Source organism: Gymnoscopelus braueri (assembly GCF_963280865.1).
Source record: "Gymnoscopelus braueri genome assembly, chromosome: 11".
NCBI classification, from domain to species: Eukaryota; Metazoa; Chordata; class Actinopteri; order Myctophiformes; family Myctophidae; genus Gymnoscopelus; species Gymnoscopelus braueri.
This window is the reverse complement of record NC_137613.1, coordinates 14,516,146-14,528,311: the sequence shown is the minus strand read 5'-3', so window position 1 is coordinate 14,528,311 and position 12,166 is coordinate 14,516,146. Positions and strand designations below refer to the sequence as shown.

The 12,166-nt window shown below is 43.4% G+C and overlaps 1 protein-coding gene across 4 annotated transcripts; it reads right to left on the bottom strand.

Annotated features, from left to right (window-relative positions):
* Window positions 1-248: 248 nt before the first annotated feature.
* Window positions 249-11,392, bottom strand: aste1b (asteroid homolog 1b). Of its 4 annotated transcripts, XR_013934077.1 has the most exons (8): window positions 11,340-11,392; window positions 8,111-8,361; window positions 6,981-7,247; window positions 5,773-6,803; window positions 4,802-5,033; window positions 3,772-3,964; window positions 2,233-3,026; window positions 249-2,174 (listed from the first exon to the last, which is right to left on the bottom strand). XR_013934077.1 is itself a non-coding variant. In XM_080442880.1 (7 exons), the coding sequence occupies exons 2-7, from the start codon at window positions 8,346-8,348 to the stop codon at window positions 2,663-2,665; spliced, it is 2,325 nt and encodes a 774-aa protein (XP_080299006.1). In that variant the 5' UTR covers window positions 8,349-8,361; window positions 11,340-11,392; the 3' UTR covers window positions 249-2,662. The 4 variants fall into 4 exon arrangements, 3 of the variants coding, with proteins under 3 accessions (XP_080299006.1, XP_080299007.1, XP_080299008.1); XM_080442880.1 differs by having other exon boundaries at window positions 249-3,026; XM_080442881.1 differs by having other exon boundaries at window positions 249-3,026; window positions 11,333-11,357.
* Between the last annotated feature and the right edge of the window lie 774 nt (window positions 11,393-12,166).

The following is a 12,166-nucleotide window of genomic DNA, read 5'->3' as shown; positions in this document are numbered from 1 at the left end:
CTAATAACTTAAGTTTTCATATAAAAGTGGAGATGTAGTGGCCGTAGAAGTAAAAGTTTCTTTCTGTATCCGCTGTGGAGCTGTGTATCTTTTTTTGTGAAACATTTAAGCGTTGATTTAACCATGTATGAAATGTGCTATACAGTTTAAATAAAATGTACTTGACATGCAGACCAGTGAAGACGAGACAAATGCTTCCCAAGACTGAGCGTTTCAGCATTCATTTTATTGAATTGTATAATGTAAAAAGGAAGTTTGTTTTCACTTTGTGAAAGGAAACGGCATTAGTGGTTCACATCTTAAAAGTGATTTTATTAACTAGAGGTTCGGGCCGCTATGCAGCCCTCAACATCTAGAGACGCACCGCAGATCCGACTGACATGTCTGAGTCATAGTGTCGGGCTTTGACAGAGTACCCGGCTGTCTTTGCCCCTTTTGTGCCCATATGCTGTATGTATTTCTCTCTCTCTGTATTTGTCAGTCCTAGCTTGTTCCTTTAATGCCCATATATGGAGATCTCTGATGTCATCAGTATATGCCCATATATATGCCTATGTATGTTTGTTTATGGTTATGTCTGAGTCATAGTGATATGCCTATATATGGGCGTATCAGGTTTGTTTATGGCTATGTCTTAGTCACTGCCTAGACATGGGCGTACCGGGTTTGTTTATGGTTATGTCTGAGTCATACTGCCGTGGCCGTGGTCCGCCCGCCGGGCGGCCCTCCCTCCCATAAGCCAATGTTAGGATAACCCAGTTAATGTAAATGCTGCAGGTGTCATGGATTTGTGATTTGTTAAATCTTAGATGTACGTATAAAATCGATGTAATCAATAAATGCTTTACAGCATTACATCTAAGTTAACCTGAAAACCACAAACAAATTGATAAAACATGTTTTCCCAGAACAATATGTGGTTTGTAGATAATGATAACAGATAGTATTTCTTTCAAAATGTATGAATTTGACAACAAAAGAGTAGACAATTACAGACCATGATTGAATGTACTGCACTTGTTGAAGACTGTGGTCTGAGAGACACCATTTCATAAGGTCCAACTAACAATTATCTTCTAGTTGTCATTGACACTTTAAAATAAGGCAGAGTGATTTGGGAAATAATTATCACCCATGTCAGCACCATACTTTGTACAGTGTGCCTTGTTTTGGCAAGATTTAATTCATAATGATGAAAAAAGCTATGAGCTATGAACTAAAATAACATAAGGCCAAAGTGTGCTTTGGTAAACGTAACTATTAAGACCATTATTATATAATATTTTGATGTGTTGAATTGGCAACAGTGAGAGTTCAGACAAAACTTCATAATTGCACCGACATTACTCCTCGTTAAGCGCGACCCGATTAACTACTTTGTCTAATGAATAGTAAAAATAGCAGATCTACAACCTCACATATGCTATTTTCGCTATATATATATAGGTTATATATCTTCTGAAAATGTATAAAAATAATAATAATAGCGACACCAGATCGAAAGTGTTTTTTTGCTATGTTTACATAACAAAACAATATATACATTTTTAGCCATCATTTTCCTCTATACCAGCAGTTATTATCAGCCACTGGAGTCGTGTGGTGGTGTTAATCTGCAGAAACACACTGCCCACAAACAGTGAAAACACCAAAATACAGTGATATGGCAATTTCCCTGCAGGTAAACACCACCACACTACTCCAGTGGCTGATAACTGCTGCTATAGAGGGAAGTGATTGGTAAAACATGTATTTATTGTTTTGTTATGTAACATACAGGGAAAAGTTATGTACTATTCCTTTAAAGTTAGTGCAAACATAGAAGCAGAGCAATACAGAATAAAAACTGGTTGGTTCCTCAGTAATGGCGATCCCTGAGTAAAGTGTGTAAAAACAACTGGAATGTCCTGCCACCAGAAGAACACATGGGCCCCTAGGTCAGTGGTTCCCAAACAGGGGTCGCGGACCACCAGGGGGGTCCCCAGATGATTAGCCTAATGTGAAACATTGTTTTCTCACTCAACAGTAAGCAAACCAACATGCAGTATACGTGTATACATGGTCTCTGCACATTTCTAAAGTGACAATTGAATGACATTTAAGACCTTTTTAATACCAAATTAGCCAAATTGTCAACTATTACCTAAGAAAGAGACACATAGACGATCTACAAGCTCACAACGCCTCGCACTGCGAGGCGTTGTGAGCTTGTAGATCGGCTATTTTCACAACATTTATCTGTGGAACCGAGTCAAACAAAATGTAATGCCTCAACTCCTACAATTACAAGAGCTTGTCAGGGTGGGGAGTGCCCAGTTCAATTATGATTATTTTGGGGGTTCGCGGCCTGAAATTGATTTATATTTGACCGCGGACCCCCCATCGGAAAATGTTTTGTGCCAGGGACCCCCAGAGGAACAGATTTGTGTTCAGCAGATGTACAAGCTCACAGCGCGGCACGAAGTGACGCGCTGTGAGCTTGTACATCTGCTATTTTTCAATAGCCAACGTATAAAACATGGATAAAGTGGTTAAAATGACCGGGATGCTGTATTACCACAATTTGCTGGGGACCCCGTCTGGAACCCAGGCCCCAAGGACCCCTGGGGGTCCCCGGACCCCACTTTGAGAACCACCCCTAGGTAAATGAACCCCCTCTTTCTCACTCCTCACCCTCCTCCTCAAACTCCTCCTCACTCATCAGGAGGGCAAACCTGTTGTTCAACTGCTCATTTCCTCCCCCTCCCTCCCTTGCTCCTCCTCCTCTTCCTCCTCCTCCTCTTCCTCCTGCCGCCCCTCTTCCTCTCCTCCCTCTCCCTCCACCTCCCCGCCTCTTCTTCCCGGACGCGGGCGGCGGCGCCGAAGCCGGATGCTGTTGGGTCCTGGTGCTGCTGCAGTTCTTCACGGCGTCCAGCAGAGAGCGGTAGAGCTGCTCAGAGAGGGATCCGCCGGGTAGGAGGGAGTTGGCAGGTCGACCCCCTTTCAGAGACCTGTGCAGGCCGTGCACCAAGGAGCCACTGAACAACCTGCAAGATGGGAGGGAGGGAGAGAGACAGACAGACAGACAGACAGACAGACAGAGACAGTGATCAGATGAGTAAAATTGAAAATGCAGTACTAGCCTGGAAACTAGACGAATCTGCCAGTGCTAATATCTCCGCAGTGATATTAGTCTGACTATGCCAGGCTAATGCAGTACAGGGGTGGGTATTCGCATGCAGGAGAAACTGTATGTTCAACTTACGTGGTTAAGAGAAAATCATGATATTTAAGGGTGTTATATACACCTTTATTTTAATGCGTGTGCAGCACACGAGGAAAGTCTGAATGAATCCATCATCCAACAGGTAAATTCTACATTTGAAATAAACATCTTATGATGTTTGTACATAGGGAAACCAACAGTAGCAGATGACGGAATATTATGTAAACCACATAATAAGCAGGAGAGACAAGCCCCCTCCCCACTTTGCCATCCAACTAAGACAGCAACTATTGATTAGGTATTTTCTTAGTGATTATTCCAATGATTAATTAGATAGAATTCGGAAAAAAATCTTTTTATAATCGACTAAATCTATTAGTCAGACTAACAACTTAAGCTTTATTTTCTTCTTCTTCTTTTTTTTAAACAATGTTTTTTTAATAGATCGATTAAATCAGTTCGATTGACTGTTATACCCAAGCATCCAATAGCCGGTGAGACAGACTAGACGTGGAAAGAGAAGCGGCGTATGTGTGTGCGTTCTACTTGTTTTCCATCTGAATTACCATGACAGGTGTGGTCCAGGCAGGGGCATCAGGAGGAGCTGGTTGAGACACAGCGTGCTCCAGAGGCAGGCCTGCCATTGGCTGATGCAGTGAGCCAAGCCCACGTCCAGCCCTCTCCTCTGCCCTGGTCTGACACGCAGCTGGTCCAGTCCGCTCCACGGGGTCTGCTCCGGGGCACATTCTCTCTGTGGAACTGTTGGGAGTACACATTAAGGCAAAATACGTCATGGAATCCGGACGTTTCGGAATGCCTTTTTTACTACTCAAGAATCCATGATAGACTGTCATGCAGGTGGATGGACTGACAGAAACACACACAAATACAGATTGTCGCTGTCGGGGTGGAAACCTTGCATGTCCAAAACTGTTACTTGTCAGGAAATGGAAAATAATTTCCTGTTTTGCAATGGATCCAATGTAGTGATTATTTAAGCTCTTGTTAATACTTTTCATTGGTTCAATATTTATAAAGCCGAGACACACTTAACCACTTTCACTTCCACTTAAAAAAAGACAATCAAAGATTTTGCATTGCATCGCAGCGCGTTGTGAGCTTGTAGATCGGTTAATTTCCCTACTTTTGCGTGGAACTCTTCTACGACGAAGTACGGTATTGATTTATGTAAAAACATACAAAAATCACACCCAGTGTGAAGTGAGCGGTGCTATTTATGAGTTATTAATTTCATCATGCATCTCGGTAGCCAATCACAGCACGTCCTGCGAAGTGACGTGCTTACATTTTTTACATTATTATTAATTTCATCATGCGTCTCGCTAGCCAATCACAGCGCGTCTGCGAAGTTTGAAGTTAATTTCATCATGTGTCTCGCTAGCCAATCACAGCACGTCCTGCAAAGCTTAGCCTATGGGCGTGTTTTCCACAGCATGGCGTCACAGCGAAAGACACATTTTCACGACGGAAAGAAAAACTTTCACCACGGATGGGTCCTAAACCCTCTTATGGGAGCGGTTGCACCGCTCAAAAAGGTGAAATATGGAGATACATGGTATCAACTTCCAGACTTACCGTTGAGTTGGTCGTCAGTGGCTCCAGGCTGGGTGTTGCAGGACAGATCTCCATAGACCATGCCCAGCACCAGAGCTAGGAGCTGGGGCTGTGAGGGACGTGGACTGGCCTCTCGCAGCCAGAAGCCCGTCACGGCTGCAGCCAGCTTGAGGTGGGGGGGGATGGGAGCCAAGGCCATCTCTTTCACACCGAGGATGTCCAAAAGTACGCTTAGACGCGCCGCCAGAGGAGCCTACGGGATGGAATTAAGAAGACGACAGCTCAAATTCAACTGGTTCAACTCAATTTATTGTCATTTAAAATCAGTGGTTCCCAAACGTTTTAGCTCAAGACCCAAAAGAGAAATCAGACATTTGCCCGGTACCCAAACTAGTGAAAATAGCAGATCTACAAGCTCACAACACGTCACTTCGTGCTGCGTTGCGAGCTTGTAGATCTCCTATTTTCACTACTTCTTAAATCTTTTTTATGGAATGTTTTTCATTTTATTTATGAAATACTAATATTGTTTTTAATTGATGAAAAGTTGTGATGTTTTAGTTCAAACTTTTGAAATAATATTTATATATATCTATTTTGTATGTAGAAAACCAAAGGGGATATTTACTTGCGACCCATAAAAATTGGTCTGCGACCCACTGTTTGGGAACCAGTGATTTAAATTATTCCAATGGGGTAATTCATGTAGTTATAATAACAAAGTCTCTTTAAGAGAAGTTAGTTCACTCAGGTGCGATGTTGGAAATGCCCCCACGCAGTAAATTCTGACTAACAAGACAAGACTCTTGTTAGTCAGACTCTCTTCAAATGGGCGAAACATTAAGTGCTTCAAGTTTCCCTATTCTAAACTGCTAGTGCTCTGTCTCCTCTATATTACAGAACATGTACGGTACATCACAGATACCCCCCAAATACTGAACCCACAGTGACTGTCTGCAACAGTAAAAAGCTCATTCTGCGACATCCCATACCTGGCCCAGTGTGTCCAGCCGTATGGGGGTTCTGGGTGGGTGTGCTTCCACCTGGTTCCTCTTCAGCTGGAGATCCAGACGATCATATTCCTCCACCCATGGAGCGTCTCCTGCACCGACTGCATGTCCGCTGCTGACCTGCCCTGCTATTTGGTCCTGCTGAACGGGTAAACTTTGGTCATGATAACCCCTACCTGCTCCGCCTTGAAAGCCGCGGCCCCTCGCCCCCCTCCCTCTCCCGCCTCTATTACCCTGGCCTATGATGTTCTCTCCCGGCCCCTCAAGCTGCTGTTCAACAACAACAACTCCTCCACTCGTCCCCCGCCCCTGCGCGTCTGGACCCAGTCCTCCTCTGTGCAGTAATATGCCGTATATGGCCTGGCGTATGGCTCGCGCGCTGCAGTGGCTGCTAGCCAGCCGACAGTTCTCCACCTGCGGGATCAGAAGCATCCTGCGCATCACCAGGATGTCCAGCACCAGCGGGGGCAGCTGCGCCCGCGCCGCGGCCCAGGACAGGTCCTCTGGCAGCTGGCTGAGCCCGGGCAGCGGAGCCGCGCCGTCACCGGAGAACCAGCTAGCCAGGGGGCTCTGTGGCGTGACGTCGTACTCTTGCATGCCGGCCCGCAGCTGGGAGCTGAGCGTAACCGCCTCTCCTGTTTTTCCCCGTCCTCCCCTCCCCTCCGTCTCCCCCATCAGGGTGCTCACGTGCTGCAGGGCCTCCCCGGGGCCCGAAAAGGACGAGAGCCAGATGAGGACGCGCTCGATGCGGGAGTGGGCGCCGTTACCCCTCCCGCCGCCTCCGCCTCCCCCCGGCCTGCTCAGATCCAGCAGGGCGAGGAGGGAGTCGGTGCCTTTGGGCATGTTGTAGTCGTTACCGGCCAGCACGGCAAGCAGCGGCAGCAGCTCCCGGTTCATGCCCCCGAACAGCCGGCACAGCGAGTTGGTGTTGTAGCGCTTCACCGAGATGTAATGGTGAGGGGCTTTACCATTCAGGTTGGTCCACTGGAAGAACTGGAACGGCAGGTAACCACCTGGGGGGTGAGAGAACATAGGATGAAACTGTATTCGAATAGATGACAAGGAAGCAATTTACAAGTTACAAAAAACAAACAAAAAAGTAGATCTTTAAAATAGGTATCATTGTGCTCATCTCACCAACAGTAGTCTTCTGTCAACAGATTTTTTTACTGCGTATTTACAAACCTCACCTGGCAAGTTGAAGATGTAAAAGTCGCTGTCGTTGGACAGAACCGGGCAGCCCCATTGGCGAGCCAAACAGGCGATCTCCCAGTCTGCCTCGACCGGACACTGGACCAATGGGACCCCACTCTGGGTGAGGACCTGGACGAAGACGTCCCGCGTGAGGAGAGGGAGGATGGAGCCGTGGCGACCCTGACAGAGAGAATCCGCCTCCTTGATCTTAGACTGCAGACGCTTTCGCAAGGTCGAGAACTTCTTGTCGCTGGGATCCATTCCTGGAAACAAATAGGTTTAAATGGCAATTCAGACACTTTACCGATAATCTTTGACCCATTAAAACCGGGAAAGCATCAGTGTCATTTTAGATTTTAGCATTGGCTATTCAAAAATAGCAGATATACAAGCTCACAGTGCGTCACTTAGTGCCCCGCTGCAAGCTTGTACATCTGTTAATTCTGAAATGTTTTGACAAATCTTGAAAGTGTTTTTAAAAATAATAATTTTGAATTACAAAAAAGTTTGAGAACTACTGATTTAAAAGGCATTTGTAGAATCTGCCTCAGGTCTTAAAGGGGTTCAACAGGTTTCTTTTTTTTCATGGGTCACTATGATTGCTGTAGTGGTATGATCATGAGTGTGTTCTAAATGGGACAAATTTTGACAAGTTTAAAATAGATTTCATCGAGTAATTTGCTTGGTTTGCCTTGGTTTCATCTTGTCCAAAAACATTTCACAAAGCGATCTGTCTACATCGGCTCAGGACGTAGAGCTGCCTCTTGGGACTCATAAGGTCCCTGGTTTTGTTCCCCGGCTCCCCCTGGGGTAAGTGTCCTTGAGCAAGACACTGAACAAGATGAGCAGGTTGGTGCCTTGGATGGTTTCTTCAGCTATGTGTGTGTGTGTGTGTGTGTGTGTGTGTGTGTGTGTGTGTGTGTGTGTGTGTGTGTGTGTGTGTGTGTGTGTGTGTGTGTGTGTGTGTGTGTGTGTGTGTGTGTGTGTGTGTGTGTGTGTGAGAATGGGTGAATGTAATGCACACTGTAAAGTGCTTTGGTAAAAGGTGCTGTATAAATGCACCATTTACCATTTTACATTTAACCAAACTTTGAAAACTGTCCGCTTCCCTCCCACCCTACAGTACCTCCATCCAACACCACATAGGGCTGGATGTTGCAGGCTGCCAAGGTGGAGAGGAATTGGGAGAGCAGGCAGGAGAAAGCGTCGTAGTCCCCTCCGTGCTGCTGGTCCAAGCCATGGTTAAAGTAGAGCCGGAAGTACAGACTGCAGCCGTCGATGACCAAACGGCTGTCCCTGAGCTTGACATCCTGGAAGAAGTGTCTGTTCCCCTCCACGTAGCTGGTCAGTCCCTGCACACCCATAGGATCACAGGGTCTAGATAGAACATGGGGTAGAACATTGAAAAGGTTATCCACTGGTGTGTGCTGCTGGTGGATTGTTTTCCTAATTAAGGCCTGACCAATGCAACATTTTTGGGTCTGATGCCGATACCGGTCCTAGGCCACTGATTACTGATGTTTGGACTTTTGAATGTTTTCAAAAACTGCTAAATCAATTCTATCCAATTTGAAAAATCTTCTTTTTGATAACATTTGTAACATTTTTCTAAGCAAACAAATACAAATAAAACATACTCTCGCCATGCCGAAAGACAAATAGCATTTTGATAGATACAAAATAATAATTATATACATATATATATACACACACATACATACATACATACATACATACATACATACATACATACATACATACATACATACATACATACAATCACACACACACACACACACACACACACACACACACACACACACACACACACACACACACACACACACACACACACACACACACACACACACACACACACACACACACACACACACACACACGCACACACACACACACACACACACACACACGCACAGATATACCGCTCTACTCCTAATGCATTCAAAGTCACTTCTGGGTTTTTCTGGTCTATTTTCCATTTGGTCTGCTGCTGAGATGAGCTGGCCTTATAGACTAATAGAATGTCACGGAAAAAATCTGTCATAACAACACACGGAAACGCTGCTAATTATAAGTTACTATGCCTGTCAAAAGTCCCTCAGTATTAACGTATAGCCCATATCATTTTCGTATGTACAGTATGTAGCACATCTGTGGGACAACTTCCTACAACATTTCGCTGCTTGCACCTGTATAAGTCAGTGACAAATAAAACTGCTTGAATCTCGAATCAAAACCAATAATAAAATGTGAGGAGGATTTTAGACTTACCGGTGGGTTCCGAGTGATGTGTATAGAGTATAGTGGGGGGGAAAGCCAAGACACAAGACAGATTCTTTCCAAAGTATTTTCTTAAAAATCTTCAGTGTACTACAACCACAGTCTGGTACCAGGGAATGACTCTATTGGGAAATGCAAAGCTGCCTTGTGAAACAGAGACTTAGCACCCTACATGCTCCTCCCATGGTCTGTAACTAGATGTCTGTGGGATGGAATGCATGTTAAGTGTATGCATATGTGTTTTCAGTGTGCTTGATAGCATCTCCGGCCTCAACAAGGCAACAAGGCCAATCAAACAACTGATTGGATCATGAGTTGCTTCACTAGGTAATTGTGTAAAGAGATGTACAGTTAATACAGGAACATACAGAAAATACAAAGCCACAACGGAATCATCTGATTCAACATTGCCACGGGTGGGCTACAGTACAGAGGTGACCAATCGAGTTGATCAAAAACAACCATTGTTAACAACCTTTTCTCTTCTTTTTTTTCAACTATGTGAAATATGTGTTTTTTACCTTTCCTGTTGCACAAGAACATTATGTTTGAATGTTTGTAAACAAACGGGTATTTCCAGGTCGAATGTCCATGGACATTTTCACAGTATAAAGTAAAGTGGCCAGAACATAAGATGTATCTAGTTTTTCAACCTGTGGATATAACAAAATAATGTATTTCTAATCGTTTTGATCATATTCACCAACACGTTAAGCCCTGCTATGGGCCAGCGTTGATTTCAAGGTGCTCCTCCTAACTTACAAAGCCTTGAATGGACTTGCACTATCCTGTATGTCCAGTTAATACAACCAACCATACATTCAAGAACGGTTGCTATGCTCCCAAATTGCTGGATACCTCACAGTCACCAATCTAATCGCAACTATTTTGCATAATCGTCATAATCGTTTCCATTTTTTATTTTTCAAACATTTTCCAAAAATAGCAGGAATAGCAGATCTAGAAGCTTAAGCTTGTAGATCTGCTATGTTTAAAAAAATTTGAAACATTTTAAAATATGGCAGTAATTTCTTTGTATATTTAAGTTATTCTGTCATATCTGCCATTCTGCCCTGTGCATTTTTTGTTTGATGAAGCCTAAAAGGCCTAAAAGGCAAACAGAAATTTAACTTATTTTCATATGTTCCAATGTTCAATGGCAAAAACACAATTCAATTGTTAATCGCGATTATTTGTGTGACAATTAATCGGCAACTTAAATTTGTAATCGTGACAGCCCCCCCAAGTTCCAGAAAGAAACAGTCTTGTGTTTGCAGAGCATTTGTCTTTGGAATGCTCTCCCTTCAACTGTCAGAGAAGCTGACCTGACTCTAAACCTGACCTGGCTAAAAATGTGTGTTTTACAGATTTTGTTGTTTTGCTTGGCCCGCCTTGTTTCGTTGATTTTAAAGTTTTGCCTTTTAAAGACTAGAATAGATTTCTGCCCTTTCTATTTTTACGGTTGTGCATTGTAGTCTATTGACTGTCTGATCAAATGTGTACATGGATACATCTATTGCATCTTTTTTGTTTGTATTGTTTGTTATGTGTACTAGTGTATAGCTGCATTTATATTGCTATTCTATGTTGTGAAGTGACACCCTTTGGGGGTGATGTTGCACTATAAAAACAAACAAAAAGAAAAACCCCAAAAAACTGAAACTAAAACTAAAACTGAAAACATTTGAGAAACTAAAAGTGTATAATGTTAAATGAATCCTACCAATCCTCTTAAAATGCCATTGAAAAGAAGACCTAAAACCATATATTAAAATAAATAAAAAATGACACATATGACAAAAACAATAACAGAATGCCATGGAAAAAGACAAAACCACGAGATCAGGAAATGTTTTGCGGGTCAGTGGATGTGAACAGAAAGCGTTGTTGTTGGAGGGAACTTAAATGTGTGCAGCAGAACATTTTAATTTCAATATAAAAATAGAATCAGATCACGTTGCCACAATTTGACATACAGTACATGAAGGACTGGAAACGATGCGTTTCAAAAAGACAATGGAAGTTGGAAATAATCAAGTAGTACAACAACCCACCTCTTCCCACTTTATTTGGTCTTCTTATGTTTACATGTGAGATTGAAACACAGCCCACTTCCGGAACCAGTGTTGACATATCGTGTGAGAGAACTAAGCAACCAGGTCTAGGAAAACAAGCCCAAAAGAAGCAACTTAAACTTATTAGGCCACATGAGCACTAATTAAACCTATACGCATCGGCTATTTGAAAATAGCAGATCTACAAGCGTTGTGAGCTTGTAGATCTGCTATTTTCAAAAACTCTTAAATAAAATGATGGAATATTTGGAATGTTTTTGAAACATTCTTCTAACAAAACAAATGCTCCCTGGCGCAAAAAAAAATCATGAAAATATTTGAGAACCACTGGTTTAAATAATAATTAAAACATTTGGAAGCAAGCCTAAATAAGCAACTACACTTTAGAAACAAGCACAAAAACCCGCAACCCACCACCAATATTTACAAAGCAACTTTCAGAAAAAGAAGCCCAGAGTCGCTTATAATACACCGACATGGCAACACTGTCCGAGAGGGGGGGGGGGCGTCGCAGTGGGTCTCGCGAGAGTGTAAGAACAAGACCTGCCGGAAAACAGCCGATCTACACGCTTGTGAGCTTGTAGATCGGCTGTTTTCAGTGCGGGACACAGTCGTACGACGAAACATAACGGGCAGCAGTGTTGCCATGTCCGCTTATTATAAGCTACTTGTGTATTTTTTGGGGGGGCTTGTTTCTAAAGTGTACTTAGTTAGTTTTTTGGGCTTGCTTCCAAATATGTTGTTAAACCAGTGGTTCTCAAACATTTTCATGGCAAGGACCCCCAAATTAATATGTATTTGTCCGC

Excerpts from the sequence above, each read along its gene's own strand:
- aste1b (XM_080442880.1), bottom strand. The coding sequence starts at position 8,348 with ATGGGTGTGCAGGGACTGACCAGCTACGTGGAGGGGAACAGACACTTC. Across the intron at positions 7,248-8,110 it reads CTATGTGGTGTTGGATGGAG|GAATGGATCCCAGCGACAAG; the intron begins GTACTGTAGGGT and ends ATTTGTTTCCAG. Across the intron at positions 3,027-3,771 it reads CCTGGACCACACCTGTCATG|GTTGTTCAGTGGCTCCTTGG; the intron begins GTAATTCAGATG and ends CCCATCTTGCAG.